The sequence below is a fragment of the Thermothielavioides terrestris genome, chromosome 6 (genome assembly GCF_000226115.1).
Source record: "Thermothielavioides terrestris NRRL 8126 chromosome 6, complete sequence".
Lineage (NCBI taxonomy): Eukaryota > Fungi > Ascomycota > Sordariomycetes > Sordariales > Chaetomiaceae > Thermothielavioides > Thermothielavioides terrestris.
Window position 1 is genome coordinate 3,539,567 of NC_016462.1, and position 20,752 is coordinate 3,560,318.

The 20,752-nt window shown below is 59.5% G+C and overlaps 8 protein-coding genes across 8 annotated transcripts; 5 read left to right on the top strand and 3 right to left on the bottom strand.

The window, feature by feature from the left end:
• Positions 1-1,703: 1,703 nt before the first annotated feature.
• On the bottom strand, positions 1,704-1,946 carry THITE_2059949 (uncharacterized protein; the record flags this gene model as incomplete). Its single annotated transcript, XM_003658255.1, has 1 exon — positions 1,704-1,946. A coding segment is annotated over one exon (243 nt), but the record flags the coding sequence as incomplete, so codon positions are not given.
• Positions 1,947-5,764: 3,818 nt separating this feature from the next.
• On the top strand, positions 5,765-8,191 carry THITE_2124860 (uncharacterized protein). The gene has a single exon (XM_003658256.1). The coding sequence runs from the start codon at positions 5,929-5,931 to the stop codon at positions 8,071-8,073; it is 2,145 nt and encodes a 714-aa protein (XP_003658304.1). The 5' UTR covers positions 5,765-5,928; the 3' UTR covers positions 8,074-8,191.
• A 1,409-nt stretch (positions 8,192-9,600) lies between these two features.
• On the top strand, positions 9,601-11,958 carry THITE_2124862 (uncharacterized protein). The gene is made up of 4 exons (XM_003658257.1): positions 9,601-9,887; positions 9,950-10,303; positions 10,378-10,727; positions 10,790-11,958. The coding sequence occupies exons 2-4, from the start codon at positions 9,965-9,967 to the stop codon at positions 11,841-11,843; spliced, it is 1,743 nt and encodes a 580-aa protein (XP_003658305.1). The 5' UTR covers positions 9,601-9,887; positions 9,950-9,964; the 3' UTR covers positions 11,844-11,958.
• A 227-nt stretch (positions 11,959-12,185) lies between these two features.
• On the top strand, positions 12,186-13,626 carry THITE_2124867 (uncharacterized protein). Its single transcript, XM_003658258.1, has 2 exons — positions 12,186-13,176; positions 13,256-13,626. The coding sequence occupies exons 1-2, from the start codon at positions 12,381-12,383 to the stop codon at positions 13,291-13,293; spliced, it is 834 nt and encodes a 277-aa protein (XP_003658306.1). The 5' UTR covers positions 12,186-12,380; the 3' UTR covers positions 13,294-13,626.
• A 143-nt stretch (positions 13,627-13,769) lies between these two features.
• THITE_2124869 (uncharacterized protein) lies at positions 13,770-15,743 on the top strand. The gene has a single exon (XM_003658259.1). The coding sequence runs from the start codon at positions 13,871-13,873 to the stop codon at positions 15,653-15,655; it is 1,785 nt and encodes a 594-aa protein (XP_003658307.1). The 5' UTR covers positions 13,770-13,870; the 3' UTR covers positions 15,656-15,743.
• Positions 15,744-16,415: 672 nt separating this feature from the next.
• On the bottom strand, positions 16,416-17,488 carry THITE_2124870 (uncharacterized protein). The gene is made up of 4 exons (XM_003658260.1): positions 17,053-17,488; positions 16,909-16,989; positions 16,736-16,820; positions 16,416-16,505 (listed from the first exon to the last, which is right to left on the bottom strand). The coding sequence occupies exons 1-3, from the start codon at positions 17,240-17,242 to the stop codon at positions 16,783-16,785; spliced, it is 309 nt and encodes a 102-aa protein (XP_003658308.1). The 5' UTR covers positions 17,243-17,488; the 3' UTR covers positions 16,416-16,505; positions 16,736-16,782.
• Positions 17,489-18,396: 908 nt separating this feature from the next.
• On the top strand, positions 18,397-18,975 carry THITE_2093474 (uncharacterized protein; the record flags this gene model as incomplete). The annotated part of the gene is made up of 3 exons (XM_003658261.1): positions 18,397-18,451; positions 18,534-18,664; positions 18,712-18,975. The coding sequence occupies 3 exons, from the start codon at positions 18,397-18,399 to the stop codon at positions 18,973-18,975; spliced, it is 450 nt and encodes a 149-aa protein (XP_003658309.1).
• Positions 18,976-19,075: 100 nt separating this feature from the next.
• Positions 19,076-20,593, bottom strand: THITE_2093475 (uncharacterized protein; the record flags this gene model as incomplete). The annotated part of the gene is made up of 2 exons (XM_003658262.1): positions 19,076-20,380; positions 20,456-20,593. The coding sequence occupies 2 exons, from the start codon at positions 20,591-20,593 to the stop codon at positions 19,076-19,078; spliced, it is 1,443 nt and encodes a 480-aa protein (XP_003658310.1).
• Positions 20,594-20,752: the final 159 nt, after the last annotated feature.

Below are 20,752 nucleotides of genomic sequence, written 5' to 3' on the forward strand. Positions count from 1 at the left end.
GGATATCAACCTTGCCCGGCAAGGTTCCAGAAACTTCCCTTGATGATGCCTGAGCGCGTTAGTATAACTCAATTTTTTTTTTTCTTATTACTTCTGGATACGATGTACCTCCTACCCAGGAAATTTACCCCGTATTCTCCTCAAACGTCCCTTTACTCCTCAGCATCAACCGTGCTCTGGTTGACCGCGAGCCGAGAAGACCAAGAAACCCAAACACAGCACCGACGGCCAAGCGCTCTACACGCCCGGCACACGACATCCGGGCACCGCTACCCTCCTCGAAGAGCTAGATCACCGTGAACTCCAGACTCCGGATCAAGTCATCGCTAGTCTCTAAATGGCCTACCGGAGACAGCATCATCGTCGCCCGAGGCTGGTTGCATGAACTCCCCGCCCCCTACCAGCTAGGCATTGGCGACAATGGCAAGCCGTGGCATTCATTGGCGCGAGTGCAGCTCACTGAGCGGAATGTGCCGCCGTTTCTACATTGATCCTCGCCGACTGGATTTTGGATTCGAATACTGTACACCCCATTACAACTAAATGCCGTCTTGTCCTATGCGAACATCTTGGATGCTTGCACAAACTGTGGACTGCAGCTTGTACTTGAACCGAGAGTTGGTGGAGCATGGTTTGTGAGACGCCGTGAGATCACTGTGCCACCCATGCTGATCAAGCCGGAGAAGAAAGATTTCACAACAGACGCAAGGTCCAAGGGAAACTGGGCAACTCGGTGAAACTGGTGTTCGTAACTAACCGTGGCTGTGGTCGGTGGAAGAAGATGGTCTGGGTCGTGTCGGTGGGTGGCCGACTGGAAGATCAAATGCTGGACCAGTCGTCCCATCTCATTCAAGGGCTTTGTGAGAGGGATGGCTCGGGTGAGGGATGCCACAAAACAATAACCCGTTCAAATTAAAGGTCTTTCCTTGGTTGCGTTGCACGGCTGGCTCAAAGAGCAGACACTTTGGTCCAGCACCTGGCATTTCTGATACGCACGGTGAAAAGATGGGGACTACCTAGGTGAGAAACCATAATTACCTAGGTACTGGAACTGGTTGGGCTCGTTGGCGGGGCCAGAGATTAATGTTGATTGCACTCGTCAGCCTAAAGATTGCCCAGGGTTACCTATCTTCCAACACTCGATACGCTTCCCTCTCGCAGTCGAGAGGAGATGTTGAATTTCATCGCCAGCGCCATCAGGCGATTGGCTGACTGGCGCAGAAAGCAATGCATGACACACAGCTGACGCAATCGTATTCCCACAAAGCCAGTGCAACGTCGGACCGGCAAATGCAGGTACCCGGCGGGTCACGCTCTCGTCCGAAGGCACATCTTCATCTGCAACAAAGCACCTGCTGTAATCCGTACGGCCCAACACTACCTTTGCGCGCCAAATAAAGGGCCTGGGTCTGTGGCCAGGAGGCGCGGTAGTGGAAGACGGAAAGAGAGCATGACTAGGTACTCTTGAGGGTGGGCGGTGGCTGTTGAAGATGGGTTGACCGAAGCGGAATGGGGTTTTGCCGCAAAGGTGACACTGCTAGTTAGGTAGGTATTTACCAGGCGACAATAGCACGCCTTACATTGGAACGGCTTTGTCGTGGAAGTTTCAGCCTGCCTTGATGCGCACGGCTGGACCCGAGCTGGCCTTGAACACTGGTGTCCCGCAAGGGACCTACCATAACAAATATAAGACCGAAAGTTACTCAGAACTCCGCAAGGCCATAATCACCATCGTCAACTGCTTTGTAACTTCGTCGACACCCATAGTGCAACCACTCTTTATATTCCGGATATTTTACAGACCCAGACATGTACGGCCATAGGTGGTAGAGAACTCGGGATCCCGTCCGCTCTCCCCTAGATAAGCTACCAACCGCCGGATTAGTAGTTGGGTCGGTGACGACCAGCGAATCCCCGGTGCTGTACGTTTTGCTTCGCTTTGTTTTGCGTCGCTTCTTGTCCCTTGTCCACGACAGCTTGTTCTCAAGTCAGTGGAAACCAACTTGGGGAAAAGAGAACACAAGAGAGAAGAGAAAGGAAAGAAAGAGAAAACAACCTTGGAGGGAAGGCGCCCTCATCGTCCGGGGGAGCTGCGGCTAGGTCGTTGCAGCAGAGAAGGTACTTAGTCCTGGATATCCGAGGCTAACGAACATTGACCAAGCCTTGTCCCTATGTACAAGTCGACGCAATCAAGCCGCTCGGTCTCCCAAGGGGGATGCCTCCTGAAGAACCGGCGGTTCATATCATCGACAGGCGCGCCAGACCGAAGGAGGGCATAAGCCAATTCGACTCGGTAGAAGTCGCGATGGAAGCGAAAGTGCTCGGTGGGCGAGAGTGGCCCTGTACATTCGTAGAGATAGCTCCGCCTCTTGGTAAGATGGGCTTCACAGGCTGCAAAGTCTGCCGCCATAACGTCGATTGCGCTATAGGTATGATTTATCTGTCCAAGGCCAGCTGCCGGATGCCTGACACAGGCATCGTGGCAAGCTGTTCGCGAACCGAGCTGGTTAAGCAAGGCGACGGCCGAGGCTTCGGCAAGGGGACGGGGTAGATGCGATGCCTCTCTCAGGGCGACGGTGTTTGGAAGGAGGGCAGACGTGATCTGGGGGTTATTTAGAGAGGCATCGCATCTACCCTGTGCCCTTGCCGAGGACTCGATTGATGCATCGACACCTTTGTTTTCCTTGGAGGACACGGAAATTTGACACAGGCCAGGAGGTGAGCGAAACCAGCGATGGCCGAGTTTTCCTGTGATCATCCAAAAGAGATTCCTTGTCACCTGGAGTTGGCTGCTAAGAATTCCTAATTTAGATGAGCGGACTGGCAGCCTAGGGGGTTATTCTCATGTTTCAAGTCCAAAACTACCTGGTAACTTAGGTCCTGTGTAGATGCGCAGCTCGCCCTCCCGCCTGTACAACACATCCGGAGCTTGGAGGGTTTGGATGGCGCAGCGATCCAATGGGCAAGGGCAAACAAAAGCCGGGGCTGGCGGTCTGTACCTATATACAGCTAGTGCCCGGCTTGGGGACCTGTCGAGGGCGCAGAGAGGTTGACACCCTGCTCGGGCACTTCCAACTTGGCTTGACTAGACCATGGTCGGGCGATTCCTGCCCTTGCACGGATCGTCAGTGAGAGGTAACTCTGGATTAGCGTAGCTCACGGACATCAGCCGCCAAAGAACGGAGACTCTTGGGCATTCTAATCCGTGAACAGTGATTTTCCCCCTGAGTCACTGCTTGATCCTCCCCCGCAAACCCCCTGGAAGGGACAAATCTGGGGTAAATTGGACGGAAACTATCCATGTTTTGTTGGGTGGTTGGGGGGTGCATGGACAGCAGCACTGAAGGTGCAATACCAGCCCGCATTGATTGAGTTCGCAGAGTTCCGCGGACGCATGTCCTCTCCGCAATGCAGCAGGTGTTCAGATGACCAGTTTCCGTGTTTGGTGCAGGTGAAGAAGCAGAGTTGCAGGTGATTGCGCGGAGTGTTTCATCCAATTAAGTTCCCTGGACAGCAGTGCATGGGCAGTGTATCACAGTAGTTAATGGGCCTGCCTGCCTCGAAGACGACTGGGACCATTGCCGGCGGCAAAGTGTATGTACACGATGGCTGGAAAAGGCGGTCAGCGGAGAGGGCCGACGGCTGGCTGGCCATTGGGAATTGGCGACAAAATAATTGGTGCATTCCTTTGGCACGGCCGGGCCCGCTTCAATGAGCAAGTCGGAGGGAGCAATCCAGCCACAGGGCATCACAAGAGGATGTTGTGCTGCGCGTGGCTTCCCGATCACACGGCGGGGGCAAACAAGCATTGCGCTAAAGCAATGCGGCGAGAGCGCTCTCACTTTCCGTCCGTCATGCTGCCTCTGCCTCGTGGTCTGCAGCTCGGCCCGCCCAAAGCTCGGGAATCAATCAACGGTGACAAAGCCAGGGGATGATACCTTACATAGGTATGCTGCTTACAGATACTTCGCTAGCTGGCCTCGAGCTTTGCTGTCAATGCCGCTCCGCAAATCCCCTACTCCGGAACTGTTGTGCAGGACTGTATAATGTACCACAGTAGTGTACACGTGTAGGTTGTTCTCTGCAGTGTACCATCGGGTTACATCAAGGTTCAAGGTGGGTAGCAGTGAGCACGGCGTGTGGGGTAGGATCCCGTTATCAGTCCTGGGCCCGCCGCGCGGGTTGGAGTGCGGCGACACTTGTCACCCAACCATCGGGAAGCGAGTGGCGTGTGGGTGCCAGTACAGGGGCTCCCGAGAACAGCTGATTAGTGTAGTGTCCGCCTGTGGTGGGAAGAACGACTGTGAGATGCCTACCAACCGATTTGCCCATGGACAGAACTCTTGTCTCGTTCTTCGGAGCTGAACTTGCACTCGGTGAGTGGGGACGGCGAGGTGAAACACCCGATGTCTGTTGTGACTCCCGAACGGCATTCACGTTAACATCGGGCAGCGAATGGCAAGGGGCAGAGCCGTCTTTTGGGTCGCGGAAGGCAAACTTGTCGCCATAGCAACTAGTGTATTGTGGTTTACTCCGTGTACATTAGCTCTTCTTGCAGAGGTCGAGGTTGGGCTTCGACGCCGACAACGCTGCGGATCACCGTACAGTGGAGGGCAGAAGCCACTTCAGTTCTCTCAGGAATCGGATACTGCGTCGGGTGTCAAGCTGGAGGTGCAGCGCGGATGATATTTGGAAGCTGACTGGGACGCCCAGTGATTGCGGACCCACTCGGATCCAGGACCCGGGCTGGGGCTTCAGATTGCTTGTTCGGGATTCATAAGGAACACGAGGCGGTCTCGCATTGCTGAGCAGAGTCACTTGATCGGAAAAAATGCCTTGACTCGGCTGACCCAGCAATGGTGGCCTGCTAGTGCTCTGGGAATATGCCCGGCTCTGTTCGTTTTGGGAAGAGCGACGGGTCTGGATCAGTCAAAGAAACGGAGTCCTTGTCGAATATTTCCAGCAGCGCGGAGAACTTCGTACTTCTCGTACTCTTCAGAGTGTTGTACTGGTTTATCAGAAGCCTGCATACCTACCTAAGGTAGGAAGGTAAGCTTCCGACCAAGCATCGACTTGCAAGTGATGGATCTGTGCAACGCCTTGCGTCCGGAATACCTTCGCTACACAGTACGATGATGTCAGCAGAACCCTGGCCGTTTGTCATTGCCCTGGCTTGAGGTGACCGCCACGAAGCCACGAAGATCCGAGGGGTAGACAGTCCGTGTGGGCAATCGCATGCACGGTGGACTCACGCCCTGTGCCTGCCCTTTGTGCTTCAGAAATCAAGGCAGCGACTGAAGGGCAAGTTAAACGGGCAACATAACTGGGGGGAAAGCACATCTCTGGTTGTGCCCAGGTTGCTGGACATTGGCAAATCAGGTACCCACCCAAGTTTGCACTGCTTTGTCTGCTCTCGCCTTGCTGAACACAAGGTGAGGCGTGTGGGTCACATGGCAGTCGGAAACCGTCTCAGCCAACGCCAACCCACACGGTGCAGCTACACGTGCCAGGTACACTATGCTCGAATGACCCCACCAGCCATCCCACTGGGCCAAGGGGATCGCAGCGGTCAAGCCCTGGGGTTGTTGGTACCCGCCGCAGCACTTGTGACTGATCCCTCTACCCCCCAACTCTGAGGTTCCTGACAAATTCGGTGAAGATACAAACCACTTTTCTCGCGGGGGCAACAGACGGACACACCTTCCATTGCCTTCTCCACCCCTTAGCATTCTAAACGGAAGACGAGCCGCGAGGAAGTTCCGCGATCTGCAGCAGCAGAGACGCGAGTCGACCGAAAACAGCCCGACGGCAACAACCTGGAACTCCGGCAATTCCTCCACCTCGGACTGTCGCCAGTGACCAACCGGTCAACTGAATACGGTGTGAAACGGAATGAAGGAACCTCAAGTCACGACGAACCGAACCGCAATGGCAAATACAAAGGAGCGACCGCGGGCCCGGTTTGCTCCTATACCCATCGAGACCACTTTCGAGCGATACCGCAAGACCGTCCCAGCAGGCGAGCTGACACCGAGCCCCTCGCCGCGCTCACCGTCCCCGCCGCCGCCGCGAGAGAAGCGCCGATTCGCTCCCCAGCTGGTCGAGTCCTCGGTGCGCCGGTCCCGGCGAGCCGGAGACGAGGGCCCCGCCACGAAGCCCACCGACAAGACCGACATCACCCCTTACACGAACCACATCTATGCGCCGAGAGCGCGGAAGCGGTTTGGCCATGGCGAGGGACTGTCGTCGCAAAAAGGGCATGGCCGGCGGGAGTCGTGCGACGACGAGATCGCCGGCGGCGTCTTCGACCTGGTGGCGCGCGATGCACATAGCAAGCTCCAGGAGCTGGCCATGAGCGCCTTCCCCAACAGCGGCCAGAGGACCGGCGGCGCTGAGCACTTCTATGTGCGCGAGGGATCCGACGACGACGACCGGCCCCGAGGGAGGCCGCTGACAAGAGGACCGTGGATGCCCCTGCCCTCGCGCCGGAACTCGTCCGAGGAGGACATCAGCTGGGCCTTCAAAGAGATGCAGGAACATGCCCGGAGGATCAGCAGGGCGAGGTCCAAGGACCGCATCGACACGCTGGAGCTCGACCGCATGAGCATTGACAGCCCACCGAGCGACGCCATGGGTCTGACCAGAACCCAGAGAACCTCGATCGCGAGCTCCCCGCTGTGGACATCCCGGCCGTCTTCCGACTCGCTGGGCCCGATCGGCGAGGGCCACATGCCCCTCCTCCGCGCCGAATCGCCGCTGCCCGCCATTGGGGAGTCGACCATGCCGTATATCCCTCCCGAGTCCCCACCGCGCCGCCCTATCGGGGAGAGTCACATGCCCTACATCCCCTCCGCCCCGACCGGCAGGGCCGGCGACATGCCGTATGCGCCGGCCTCGCAGTTCCTGCCGGGTCGCCCGCCGGCCTCGCAGATCCCGCCGGAAACAGGCTTCCGGCAGCCCGCCCCCTTCATTTCCTACGGCCAAGAGCGCGACTTGTCCCTGGAGCGGGCGCGCCAGCAGCATCGCCTCCGCCTCAAGTCCTCCTCCCCGCCCTTGCTTGGCCAGGACCTCGTCTTCCGGCTCTGCCCTTCGCCGAAGCAGACCAAGCTGGAACCCGACCACCTCTGGAACATGGCCACGGGCACGACGGTGGAGGACCACAACCGCGATCCGACCGAGCAGCACGGCCTCTGGCGCGGCTACTGCTACACCGCCGACCACTCCGAGAAAATAGCCCCCGCCGAGCGCCCGGCTATGATCTCCACCCCGCTGGCGCCGCCCAGCCCGCCCCAGGACGACCCATTCGCCCGCGAATTCGCCGGCGCCGCGACCTCCCTCCCCATTGCCTTCAGCGAGGAGCCCAGCCCGATGGACGACAGCAGCGGCACCACACCCGCCACCGCCGCCCGCGGCGGGACCCACTCCGTACCCGGACCCGGCGGACCCGGCGGCGGCGGCGGTATCGTGCCGGAGCACCGCACCAAGAACAATGAGCCCAAGGGCCTGCACATGCTGCAGAACATGGCGCACCTGGACGAGAAGCTGCGGCGCGAGAAAGCCGCGGCCGACCTCGAGGAACAGATCGCGGCCGAGTTCGACGACCACTTCGTCACGCAGGTGTTCAACTACCTCTCGCTCGGCTACCCGGCCACGGCGCGGCAGTACGACGAGGAGCTGAGCAAGATCAGCCGCATCGGCATCGAGGAGCTGGAGCGCGACGACGAGGCCATCATGCAGGGGCTGTGGGGGGGAGGAGGCGACTCCGACGAGGAGGAGGAGGAGGAGGACGGGGTGGAAGACGGGATGGATGGGAGGGATGGAATCGACGGGGAGGGGGATGGCGGAGGAGAACGAAACAAGAAGAAGAAGACGAAAAAGAAGAGGGTCAAGGCCACGGGGCATATCATGCTCGACGGTGAGGCCAAGGACGGAGTCAAAGAGGAGGACCGCTGCCAGCGCTGGAAGGCGCTCAAGCTGTACATCTACGAGTGGGCCCGCCAGCATCCGGATCTGAGCACCATCAGCCCGCTCGCGTGGGGCGTGCGGGAGCGCAGGGGCAGCTGGGGTGTGTGAACACACCCTTCCTTGCCTGTTGGCTTTTCTTTTTCTTTCCATTTTTTCTTGATAGGAGCCAAGTGGGCGTTGGGCTGTCTTGCGACGACGACTGGAGGTTTCGCTGCTGCGTCGCTTAGCTCTGGTCTCGGGATTTTGCGGGTCGACTGTTTTGGTCTTTGGCGCTACCCCGTTTCCTTTCTTTTTATTTTCATTTTTGATCTCTTTTTCGGCCTGTCCGGGCTCACCCGGCTATTATGGGAGCGTTGGAGCTGGCGCCTGCCTTGCCTTTTCATTTCTTACTTTTCACCCTGTTTCCCCCCCTCCCTCTTCGAAGCATACTCGGCGGGGCATGCATGGGCATTCCTGGACGATGTGACGACTTTTATTTCCTTTCACTCACCTGCAGACTCTCCTTGATGCTGGGATCCCAGCACGCTTGCCTTACCTTCTTTACCTGCTCGGGGCGGCGGGGAAAGTGAAGCGTAGAGAGTAATGGGGTTGCTAGAGAAGACGGGGGGTAGAAGGATCTCGCTTCTCGATGGAAGCGTGGCTGGCAGTGCTTCAGGGAGTTTAGAGAGGATCGGTGCGGCAGTGGGCTTTATTCGGGCCAGACGCTAGACTATTTTGCTTCTTCGGGGTACATGTTCTACTAGGAGCGAGCATCAGAGAGAGAGCAGAGAGAGGAGCCATCATCCCACTTTGCGGCCTTTGACAGGCTGGGCATCTTCCATACCTGGCGGGGGGACCGGTGGAGAGGACTAAGGGCGGAGTCGTTATGGTAGACTTATTTATTGTGTCTGTGCTCAACAGGGGCAACTACGGCAAATGGAATCATCTTCTTGCGCAATGATGCTTGAGAATGTCGGGGATGCTGAAATACTGCTATGGAAGGATCCAAGGGTTGGATGCCGGTCGAGCCTCGGCTAGTTGGCGCCCAACACCAAGGGGCTGCACAACAAAGGAGAAACCACTGCTGGGTGGGTAACCGTGCAAGAGCTGCCACTCTCTATTCTCACTCCCAGACCGCGGCTCAAAACTTGTCGGTTTCGCCACTACCGGGTACCTCACTCCAGCCCTGTGGTTGACGTCGATGGTGGTGGGAAGAGGGACGAGAAGGGACGATCACTCGTCAACACCGTATCGCCTGCACTGTGTTGTGGGTCACCCCGACGTTATCGCTCATTCAGGTCAACGAGCGTTATCAGCGCCCGACTTGGCCTTGTGCAGCGATCTCCGATTGATTGAAAGCACGATGCATGCTGCTGCCTGCGCCGTGTCTCAATCCTTCGTGAGCCTCCCCCATGGAGACGTCTCCCCTCACCCACCAGCCTCGGCCGGAGGTGTTTCAGCCCAAGATCGTCCGCCTGTACGAAGCGCTCTTTAAGGTCTGACTGTCCCTTTGCTCTTCTCGTTACTCGGTCCTTGGCCCGGGGTCAGCTTGCGCCGAGCTGCATGGCCATGCCGCTTGCTGGTTGCTGTGACGGAAACGCTGACATGTCGGACTCTCTTCCGGACAGGTTCGTGTGTCTCTACCTTCATTTCCCCCCCGAAGCCCCATGCACGGGCAACCGGAGCGAGCTCGACCCGGCCGGACGAAACGCTAATTCGTGCCCCGCGGAGGACAGGACGACTCAGACGAGGCAGAGAAGTCGGAGGGCTTCTGGAAGGAGTTCTTCCTCCTGCGGCCCGACCGGCCATCGCTGCGGCAATTACTCGACGACATAGGGCCCAATGACCTGCTCCAGCTTCAACACCAGACGAGGCAGCTGTTCGCGCGGACGGTGGCGACTCTCAAGAATCCATATGGCGTCGCGGACCTCCATGCGCTGGATGTGAGCATACCACGACGCACTACTCGATGTTGGGTGGCTCTACTGACTTGGTGCAATTGCAGACCCTAAGCACCTTCATGATTGCGGTGCTGGCCAAGAAGTACACGAATCCGAGTTCCGACGTCATCGAGCTCCTCGCCGGCCTCGACCATGTCGATACCGTCTTTACCGAATTCGTGGGCGCGCTCGAGTCACTCATCCGGAACGGGAGGAGTAGCGCACACGAATGTTGCCCGAACGGCGTGGGGCACGTCGGGCAGGAGGAGTCAAGACCGCGGAGCAGGGCGTCCTGCACGTACACGGCAGATCTGCAGCAGAGGGCGGTGGAAGTAGCACTGGCTCTGACGTCTGGGGCATATCAGACCAGTCTCCTGACCTACTTCATCCAGAGGGACTTGTTCCCCGCAATAATCAACGTCAGTGAGCCACGTTCGTCCGACAGAGTCGTGTGTGCTAGCCGCGCAGAGGGCTGACAGCTCGCAAATCGCAGTGCATCCAGTCCCAGATTTCGTCTACCGCGCCAGCGCCGCGGATAACATCACCCTTCGTGCTGCTCGGGCTCTTGGCGAATTACAACAAGTTCGAATTCCAAAACCCCTACCAGATGCGGCTGAATGACTTTGTTAATGAGCGGATCATCCGGGGCATCGTCAGGAGCGTTGGGCAAACATGCCAGAGGTTACGGGATCAGTTCATCGACGTGCAGGAAGATCTTCCCGAAGGGTGGACACTGTCGGGGGCACTGAGCAAGATCGGCCTGGGCGCCATTGCTCCCGGTGGCGCACCGTCCCCGAAACCGGCCTATGACGCCGAAACAGCAAAGAAGATGTTCGCCGCGCTGTAAGCAGGCTGCCCACTGCCCCCGGCTGCTGAACGGTTAACCGGCTGACGCTGCTCCGCAGTCCAGGACATGAGGCAGCAGTGCTCCTAGCCACCTACGATTTCACTCACGCAAATAAGCTCTTCAGCCTCGAGCTGGTCACATGGATGCCCGACAAGGGCGAAGAGCAACCCTTCGCCAGCTTCATCTCGCTCTCGTCGTACCTCCTGCAGCACGCGCACCTCTCGCAGCGCGCCACCCTCTACAGTCACCTCAACCTGATGGTGTTCCGGCTGCTGATCGAAGACCCGATCCTGTGCAAGCGCATCTGCAGCGAGGAGAGCAAGGTGGCGGTGAGGCTGTGCCGGCAGCGGGCGCCGCACCTGCCGCTCGTGCGGGGCGAGCGGGTGCTGGCGGCGGCGGTCATGGACGCGATGGTGGACGCGCTGACGCACAACCTGCGACGGCGGCTCGACGTCGGCCTGTACACGCTCTGCGTCGGCATCCTGCTGCGCGTCATCGGCTACCTGTCGCGCTCGCGCACCCGCCTGCCCTACCACTGGGCCGAGCTGTTCCGCGCGCTGCTCTCGCTCGTCCGCTTCCTCACCAGCTACGCGGCCGACCTGCGCGGCCTGCCGCACATCGACACCCTGCTGGACCACGTGGTCAACCTGGTCGCGCTGGGCCTGTCTGCCGGCGAGACGTTCCTGCCCACGCCGGCCGCCTACGACGACTTGTTCTACAAGGTCGTCGAGACGGGCGACGTGCTGGTCAAGTTCCGCGAGACGTACGGCCTGGCGGACCGGCCGAGCAACTCGATCGACACGCTCGTGAACGTGAGCATGCACTACAAGGAAATGCTTGCCGATCGGGGTGGTGGTGGTGGTGGTGGTGGTGGTGATGCGAAAGGCAGCGGGAATGGGAAGGCCGGGGCCGGTGGCGCGCGGAGGACGGGCTCGCAGCTGACGAGCCTGCAGGTGGCCGAGGTGATCAAGCAGGGCTACGAGACGCTCAGCATCCAGGCCAAGGAGGGGCTGGACAGCTGGGAGAAGTACCGCGAGGCGGACGAGAGGACGCTGTTGAAAAAGATGGCCCGGGCGGCCGTCGCGGATGTCAGGGCCATGGTGGCAGAATGATGGGGCAACGTTGGGCCCTGGCACGGTCAAGAGCTCAGCCGTTAGGCTGAGTGTTCACTTGGGCAGAGCGATTGCACGGTTCATGATCGTTGATACCAGTCTGCGCGGGCAGCAATTTGACGTGGAGTATTTTTAGGAATCCGTACATCCGCTGCGTTATCCCTAAATTCATTGTCGCTGCAGCGGCACCGAATCGACCCCTCGATGCCGGCCGTTGCTCTTGTTTGCTTCAGGGGTTCAAAATGGACATGGATTTGAGATCAGACGACAGCGCCGAGGAATTGCTCAGCTTTGCGGTGGGTCCCCTGCAGTTGGCCAGGGAGCCGATTCCTAATGCCGAGGCGCTGATTGGCCCGGCGGAAACCGGGGGAACCCGAGGCTTGGCATCATGTCATTCGACTTTCCGTCGTGCCCGCCTTTGAAATCAACTTGGCAGCTTCTGCCAAACAAGAACGGCCCCTGGGGATGACATTCCAACATTGAACAACACAACTCCTCCCGAACCAATTCTCGGAGGGTACTCAACAGCTTCGCACGATGAACTCGCCGAGCTTGCTGTCGCGGAGGTCTCTCTCCGCCTGCTTCGCGTGCCGCCGCAACCTGCTGCGCCAGCGCCAGTTCTCGGCCGCGCCCGCATCGCTCGTCGCCGCCTTTCACGCCTACACGCTCCCGACGCAGCCGCCGCCATCAGCGCGCAATGCGTCCGTGCCCGACACCTCCATCGCATACCCGGTGCCGTCGCCGAGTCTGCCGAGGATACACGAGACGAGGTCGCCCAGGCAGCCTGATGCGCCGGTAGACGCCCCCGCCACGCCCTCGCCCTCGTCCATCCCGGAGAAGGAAGCGCAGCAGTCGAAGCCCGACTTTGCCGCTGCTCCCACAGCTTCTTCCCAATCCCCCTCGCAAACCACTCAACCAATCCCGTCCCCGTCTGCGTCCACACCACCACCACAACAACAGCCAGCCCAACCCCGGGACGACGCACAGGCGGTCTCAGCAGCCGAAACCAAGCCCGCCGCGCGGGCGCGCCCCAAGCTGCGCGCGCGCAAGGCCGCCATGAAGCTGACGCCGGCGGCGGTCGAGCGGCTGCGGGCGCTGCTGGACCAGCCGGAGCCGAAGCTGATCCGGGTGGGCGTGCGCAACCGGGGCTGCTCGGGGCTGGCGTACAACCTCGAGTACGTCGACCGGCCGGGGGCGTTCGACGAGGCGGTCGAGCAGGACGGCGTGCGCGTGCTGATCGACAGCAAGGCGCTGTTCAGCATCATCGGCAGCGAGATGGACTGGGTCGAGGACAAGCTCAGCCAGCGGTTTGTCTTTCGGAACCCGAATATTAGTGAGTCGGCCTGCTGCCCTTCCTTTTTCCTTGGCTTGGTGGTTACGTGATGTGATGGCTGACTATGTGGGGGTTGCAGAGGAGCAGTGTGGGTGCGGCGAGTCGTTTCTGGTATGATGGGAATGGGATGGGGCTGTGGGGAGGTAGAGTGAGGGATTGATGCCGGCTGCCGGTGCTCGGCTTTGATGCAGCATACTGATATTGGGCTGCTTAACATGCAGGTGGCTGGTGGCAGGCGGCAAAGGATTGTTGAGGCGGCGGCGACAGACATTGATCTTGCTGTTGGGGCGCATCTCCATACACTAGACAGCGGGCGCTCGCTCGCATTGTTGCATCCATTCCGTATAGAACGGCACGCAGTGGGTAATCCATAAAAAATACCATATGATTGCCGGTTTTTTGTTCCTCCTGTTTGCTGTTGGTTCTCATGCTCCTCGAGCCAGGCTTTCCACGATCCCCGGTCGGGCCTGGCTCTGCCGCACCGAGCGCGCGGGACGGCACAGCGAGTTGCCAAGCTGCGGAAGTGGGGCCCCTTCCCGTCGCGTCTCCAACTGCCAGTCAATTAACGTTAACTCGCGTCTGCTTTCAGCGTGTCAATGCTTCACTCCCACTTTTGCCGTGGCCAGCCAGCATCATATTTCTTCCACCTCTTTCGACAGAACCCGGCGATTCTTCCCCCAAGCTGAGCCCTGAGATGGTAGTGTGCCCCATTTGCAACCGGGGCGTCAAGGCCTCCGAAATCAACGACCACATCGACTCGGGCTGCCAGGCCTTCCTCCTCGACGAGACCAAAGACCCGGCATCGTCCTCGCCGCCGAACGGCACGCACACCAACAACCCCCAGAGCCAGCCGCCAAGCTCGACCCAGAAAAAGCGCTCCGCATCGACCTTCTTCCAGACCCCGGCTGCGAAGCGACAAGCGCTGACGACCGCTTGGGCAACTACACCGTCACAGACCAACGGGAGCGGAGCGGTGAAAGCTGGAGTCAAGCGGACCTACGATGAGGGGCCAGGACATAACTCGTCCCCCGCCGGCGCGGAGGCGGGTGCGGGTGCGAACGCGGCGGCAGCCGACAACCAGGACGCACCGGCGGCGCCACCGGCAGAAGAACCGCGGCCGCGCGACGGCGGGAATGGATCATTAGAAGGGATGCCCCTGACAAAACGGTCCAAGAACGCGCGGACGGCTCCGCTCGCCGAGCGCATGCGGCCGGACACGCTCGACGACGTCTTTGGCCAGGACCTGGTCGGGCCGAACGGGGTGCTGCGCTCGCTGATCGAGTCGGACCGGCTGCCGAGCATGATCCTGTGGGGCGGGTCTGGCACTGGCAAGACGACCATCGCTCGGTGCATCGCGCGGCGCGTGGGCAGCCGCTTCATCGAGCTGAACGCAACCAGCACGGGGGTGGCCGAGTGCAAGAAGCTATTCGTCGAGGCGGCCAACGAGCTGGCGCTGACGGGGCGGAGGACCATCATCTTCTGCGACGAGATCCACCGGTTCAGCAAGGCGCAGCAGGACGTGTTCCTGAAGCCCGTTGAGGCCGGCACCATTACGCTTATCGGAGCCACGACGGAGAACCCGAGCTTCCGGGTCCAGGCGCCGCTGCTCAGCCGGTGCAGGACCTTTACCCTGCAACCTCTCACAGAACAAGACATCCAGCGCATCCTCGTGCGCGCCCTGCAACAAGAAACCGAAGCCGAAGGTGTTCCCGTCAGTCCGCTCATCGACCAGGAGCTCATCCAGTACCTCTCCGCCTTCGCCGACGGCGACGCCCGCACGGCCCTCAACCTCCTCGAGCTCGCCCTCTCGCTGACCAACCGCCCGCCGTCCTCCTCGCCCTCGGAGCCGCCGCTGACCAAAGAAGCCATCAAAGCGGCGCTCACGAAGACGCTCGTTTACGACCGGGCGGGCGACCAGCACTACGACACCATCTCGGCCTTCCACAAGTCGGTGCGCGGCTCCGACGCGGACGCAGCGCTTTACTACCTGGCACGCATGCTGCAGTCGGGCGAGGACCCGCTGTTCATCGCGCGGCGCATGGTGGTGATCGCGTCCGAGGACGTCGGGCTGGCCGACAGCTCGCTGCTGCCGCTCGCCACGGCCACCTACACGGCCACGCAGCAAATCGGCATGCCCGAGGCCCGCATCCCGCTCGCCCACTGCGCCGTCGCCCTGTGCCTGGCCCCCAAGAGCACGCGCGCCTACCGTGGCCTCAACAACGCCCTCGCTGCCCTGCAGGAGCCCGGCGTCGCCTCCCTGCCCGTCCCCGTCCACCTACGCAACGCCCCCACCCGCCTCATGCGCGACCTCGGCTACGGTAAGGAGTACAAGTACCCGCCCAACTACCTCAACGGGAGGGTCCGCCAGGATTACCTGCCGGAGCAGCTGCTCGGCCGCCGGTTTTTGGAGGACCGGGATCTGGGGCTGGAGATCGATCCGGACGTCGAGATGGCGGAGGCGGAGGCGGACGCTAAGTAAGGGGGTTGCCTAGCTGGTCGCTGTTGTTGGGTTATTGGCACAGTATACTGTCGGTTGGATACGTGGAGCCGGTCGGTAAAGTCCGGCAGAGCGTCTTGATTTGCGGCAGGCACATGGCTAGCCGCCTGGTATGTTGCCGGGATAGATGCCAGCCAGCGACAGCAGCACATCCACGCGATGGTCAGGCCGCACGAAGAGACATACGGGTACTATACATATGCTAGGGGGATTTACGGAAGATGCAGCCACGCAGACAGCGGCGTGGGCTGCAGACATCCGCTCTGCCCTTTCCAAGACCTTTATTTTGCAACCGGTCAACTGGAAACCGCCCTCGTCAAAATTTCCCCCTTCCCCCCCCTCTTCTCAAGTTCACTCCCCCCATCCCACCTATTCACCCCACGTAAACAAGGCGGCACCCGAACGGCAGCCATGGCCGGGTGGTCTTGCCGCGGCGAGGCGCAAGAGAGTTGGAGCGAGCGCTTAAGCGAGTCCAAAGGGCGGTGCAAGCAGACAGAGGTGGGCGGATGGGGCGGTACTGGAAGGTTGCTTGGGCAGCTTCGGCTTCGGCGTGGTTTTTGGCGCCGGTGTTTTCTTGTTGTCGTGGTCGGGAGTTGGTGGTGGTGATAGTTGTGGTGTTGGTGCATGACGTGTTCGTCGCTGGGCTTGCCCCCGTGTTGCTGCTCGATCACGGCGGAGACGCGGTCGGAGGGGAGCTGGGTGAGGTCGGGGAGCAGCTACTTGGCGGCATGGACGGCATCTATGATCTCGTAGAGCAGGACAGGCGCTTGGCTGCAGCCAGGTATTTGGTACCATTCCATTCACAACCGTATCTTCCTTAATTACCCTCCAACTAGCGTCCCGGTACTAGATAGTTAGCGAGAATGTGGCGAATCGCCCGCGAATACCCTACTTCTCCAAGGGACTCCCGAACATATCTGGCGAGTCTGAAGTTTGGCGAAGCCAAAAAGGGGCACAACAAATGCCCCAGCAATTGTCTTAGCGGGGGGTGCAGCTAACTGCTAGTATTGCTCGCTGAGGAAGATACTGGGGTGCAGGAGCGGTCATAACGGTTATACACACCAGCAAGCTGTACCTAACCCAACATCCTCCCTTTCGACGTTTCTAGCTTATGCGGTTTCCTTGGACACATTGACCTTGGATGTGTCTTTTAGGCGAGGATTCAGATAAGTTAGCAGATTTCATCTCGCGCTCAGTATCTCCAAGGAGGAGAGAAAACGAGGACGAACACTCACAGAAAGCAACGTGGTCTTTGATGTTTGCTGCCGCTTCTTTCGGCTCGGGATAATACCACGCCGCATTTGGCCGTTCCGTCCCTAGGCGTAGAACCGAGTTAGTCCGGCCTTGCTCTCTCAGTTTCCGTCCACAACAGCGCCTACCATTGACGTTGATGGTATAGTAACTCGCCACGCCCTTCCACCCGCACGTCGTCTTCAGATCCGTCTTATGCAGGTACTCCTGCTTGACCGATGCCGGGGGGAAGTAGATGTTCCCCTCCACTTCCTCCCACTCGGTCGCCTCCGCGATGACCGTTCCATCGACTTCGGCGATGGCCTTTCCTGACACCATTTTCAACAGCGGAAGAAGACCCTGTCCAGGGAGGTGAGCGTTGGGGGGTTGTGTGTCTGGGTATGAGGCAGCGCAAGCGAGATAATCACAGAGAGTACTCTGAAAACCGGATGGCAGCAAGAGGCGTAGATGTCTCCGTTTATAATTCTTGTCAGGAGCGGCCCGCCGTCAGTTACCGCATAGGAATTGCTGCGACCCGTTGATTTCAAATCGCATCAGTGGACCAAGGAATGGTGCGGGGTGCGGTTGACCGGATCATTGTTATCCGCTCGGTGCTGTGGACAGTGGCCCGCTTATTTGGAGTAAGCAAATGCCGTGTGACCCAGGGAATTCCTCTTGCAAGCCTCTCGCATTGCCAGTCCCAGTCGGACTCAGCCACCAAATAGGTAATCGTTCCTTGAATGCTCCAGACAGCATCGCCGACTTTACCGCAGTCACAGTGCTGAGTAATGCATTGTTACCGAGCAGCTTCGCCGGGCGACGCACGCCAATGGTATGGCTGGGTTGGACAACGCCCGAGTAATTGCGGAATACATTGAAGGGTTCGGGAGGTTCCTGCGGTAGGGTACATAGCCCTCGGGTACACAACATACGGCTGTCTGAACTGGCCAGGACTCTGGAGGTCTGGTTCAAGCGCCTCGAAGCGACTGTCGAGCTGAAGCCGCAAAGGAGAAACCTGAGGGGCTCAAGCTGGCTGCAAAGCGAATGCTCTCCTACGTTCGGGGCGATCGTGCAACGTGACAGGCGATTTCGAAGCGTAACATGTCTCTCCCGTTGGGTGAGCATCGTATACAGTGGAAGGAATCGCCGATACAAGGTTACAACCTGCGGAGCTGTGTTCAAACTTTTACCTACCTCACACTGGGCAGCAGCTCAAGTGTGGCGATTGGTGTTATAGCCAGAACGGAATACAGATCCTTGTTCTGTCACGTTGACATCACCATTCTAGGCTTTCGAGAAAGCGCATCGCAACTTGCTACATAAGATACTTCGACAGTGTAGGTGCCTCCGTCTACTGCCGAGATCGCCCCCTTGATGGCACTTCACCGCACCCGCACTTACACAGTCGAGTTCACATAAGACGATCTAGATTCCCCTCGCTCTAGCTTCCACCTAGCTGGCCTCTGAACACTGAACAACACGAACATCACGCAATGGTTAATCCCACAGGCACTGGCCCCCGGCTGTTCCGGGAGGCCCTGAAGCGGAGTGAGCATTGGATTTGATATTTCAATGATCATATCCACTAACTCGTCCAACAAAACGGAGCTCAACTAACAACGCACCCCAGAGATATGCCTGATCGGCCCGGGCGTTTTCGACGGCGTCTCGACCAAGATCGCGTCGGCGGTGGGCTTCGACTTCCTGTACCTAGCCGGCAGCGGCGCGACGGGGTCGGCGGTCGGCCAGTCGGACCTGAGAGTGATGACGGCAGAGGAGTTCGCCCAGCGGCCGAGATCGCGGCGCAGAACACACACCTGCCCGTCATCGCGGACGCCGACACGCGCTTCGGCGGCCCGCTCAACCTCCGCCGCGGCCATCTACCCCTGAACCGGCTTCATCCGGGCCACGCTGGCCTTGCGGAGGGCTCGGACCTCAAGTACTGCAAGGGCAACAAGATTGTCAGCTTCTTTGAGCAGCTGGGCCTCCAAGAGGCCTTGGAGCTTGACGAGCAAATCGAAAACTGGTCGAGGCATGAGGCACAGCACACGAGCGAACGGCAAGAAAGTTGAGTGGGGGGTTTTCTGAGGTGCTAGACGGCAAGAACTCAGTCTCCTTACTTTTCACAACTTAAGTCGCCCCGGCTTATTCAGGATTCTCTAATTTAATTGACTACCATATACGGAGTCGCCACCAGCCAGCTTTGCGCACGAAGACGCGAGCCGGCCGCGGGTCGAACGCCGTGAGGAGCTCGGTGCCGTCGAGGAAGCCGGCACTGAGTGGAAAATCTGGGTCCGTGTATGGTGGGCGGCCCTCCACGTCGTCATGTGAGAAGATGCCGACGCACCGTTGAAATTCGCGAAATATCGGTTCTCCAATGTCTTCATCGAACAAGTTGGGCAGAAGGCGAAGACGAAGATGCCTCCGCAAGAAGTATTCGAAGAAATGCAAGTCCATGGGTGCGACGGGCCCGCCTAGCTCCTCCCCAATGCAGTACCAGTTGGGGCGCCCCGAGCAGCCGTGGATCCAGGGGCAGAAGATTGCGGCACTGGTGCCCCAGACCGTCGCCTCGGAGTCCAACAGATCGGTGCGCACTTCGTCCGTGGGGACGTAGGGAAGCCGCGAGCACAGGTTGTACAGGTCAACGAGGCTCGCCGACTCCTCAACGAGCTCTATCTCCTCTGTGTTGAATACGCCAAGGAACACGGCACGAGCGGCGGTCTCGCCGGGCGCCAGCCAATCCGCGGCATCGAGTTCATTGTCGCGGGCCATCAAGGAAGTCTGCATCACGAACGAGATATATTCGTGAGCCCAGAGCATTTGCATGAGCTCCCAGACTACTAGATGAGCATCCGAGTGATTATTACCTCCGCCAACCTCGGTTACGGGGCAGTCGGAACGGCTCAGGCAGTACTTTGCCCGGCCGTAGCCTTCTCGGAAGCGTCTGGCCATCGCCTCCCGAGCGGCATGGTCGGCTAAGATGGTTTCCAGTAGCCAGTTGCCGAGAGGGCCGAAGACGGCTTCCTCTGCCTCGGGGGCCGGGTCCAGATTGCAAACGGCGAATTGTTCGAGGAACGCGAGTTGCTCCGCCGTGAGACGTTCGGCATCAGCGCCCGGCTTGGGTAGTCCCAGGCCCGGTTCCAACTTGGCCTTGAACATGGGCTCGTGGTAAGCGCCAGCGAGGGCTGCGCCGGCAATGAGGACGCGGTAAAAGGCCTTGTGCAAGCGGGCAGTGAACTCGGCCATGCGCTCGTCCTCTTCGGGGTCGCCGTGATAGGGACGATCATCCGGATATTCGAGATCGCTCCACAGGAGATGGCACTCGAATAGTTTCACCAAGCGGCTAAGAGAAAAAGCGGCCTCCAGCTCTGGCATGGACGGCGCCCGACGGCTGCTGGCTAGATCACCGGGGAAAATGCGCGTGGGCGGCAGCTCTCGGCGGCGCTCAGCTGCGGCAACCAGGTCGGTAATGCGGGCCTACAGGAGCCATCTCATGAGTAAAGCGGCGTCGAACGGGTGGGGCGACTCGGTGCTGGACCACAGCCTAGCCACGGCGTGGGAGCGGCCTATGTGGAACAGCATTCGGCAGGCTGAGCTGAGCGCCAACGCGTCTCTGGCCGATTCGCAAGCGTCGAGGATGCAGAGCACTAGCTCGGCGGGTGCTGTCCTGGATAGGAATGCGGAAGCCATGGCGCATTCAGGGGGGGCTTGCGCTCACATCGAACAGGCAGGCAGGTAGTATAGTTTGGCAACATTCCAGTCAAAATACCCAGTTAGCAAATCAGAAATAAGGAATTGGGGGGCTGGCATGTCCGCGGGAAAGTGGGGAGGAGGAACTGGGAGTCTGGG

Coding starts and splice junctions, on each gene's coding strand:
- THITE_2124870 (XM_003658260.1), bottom strand. CDS start 17,242: ATGGTGTCAGGAAAGGCCATCGCCGAAGTCGATGGAACGGTCATCGCG. Junction 16,990..17,052: donor CTATACCATCAACGTCAATG/GTAGGCGCTGTT, acceptor TTCTACGCCTAG/GGACGGAACGGCCAAATGCG. Junction 16,821..16,908: donor CAAAGACCACGTTGCTTTCT/GTGAGTGTTCGT, acceptor CTCGCCTAAAAG/ACACATCCAAGGTCAATGTG.
- THITE_2124860 (XM_003658256.1), top strand. CDS start 5,929: ATGGCAAATACAAAGGAGCGACCGCGGGCCCGGTTTGCTCCTATACCC.
- THITE_2124867 (XM_003658258.1), top strand. CDS start 12,381: ATGAACTCGCCGAGCTTGCTGTCGCGGAGGTCTCTCTCCGCCTGCTTC. Junction 13,177..13,255: donor CTTTCGGAACCCGAATATTA/GTGAGTCGGCCT, acceptor TGGGGGTTGCAG/AGGAGCAGTGTGGGTGCGGC.
- THITE_2124869 (XM_003658259.1), top strand. CDS start 13,871: ATGGTAGTGTGCCCCATTTGCAACCGGGGCGTCAAGGCCTCCGAAATC.
- THITE_2124862 (XM_003658257.1), top strand. CDS start 9,965: ATGATTGCGGTGCTGGCCAAGAAGTACACGAATCCGAGTTCCGACGTC. Junction 10,304..10,377: donor TGTTCCCCGCAATAATCAAC/GTCAGTGAGCCA, acceptor CGCAAATCGCAG/TGCATCCAGTCCCAGATTTC. Junction 10,728..10,789: donor AAGAAGATGTTCGCCGCGCT/GTAAGCAGGCTG, acceptor GCTGCTCCGCAG/TCCAGGACATGAGGCAGCAG.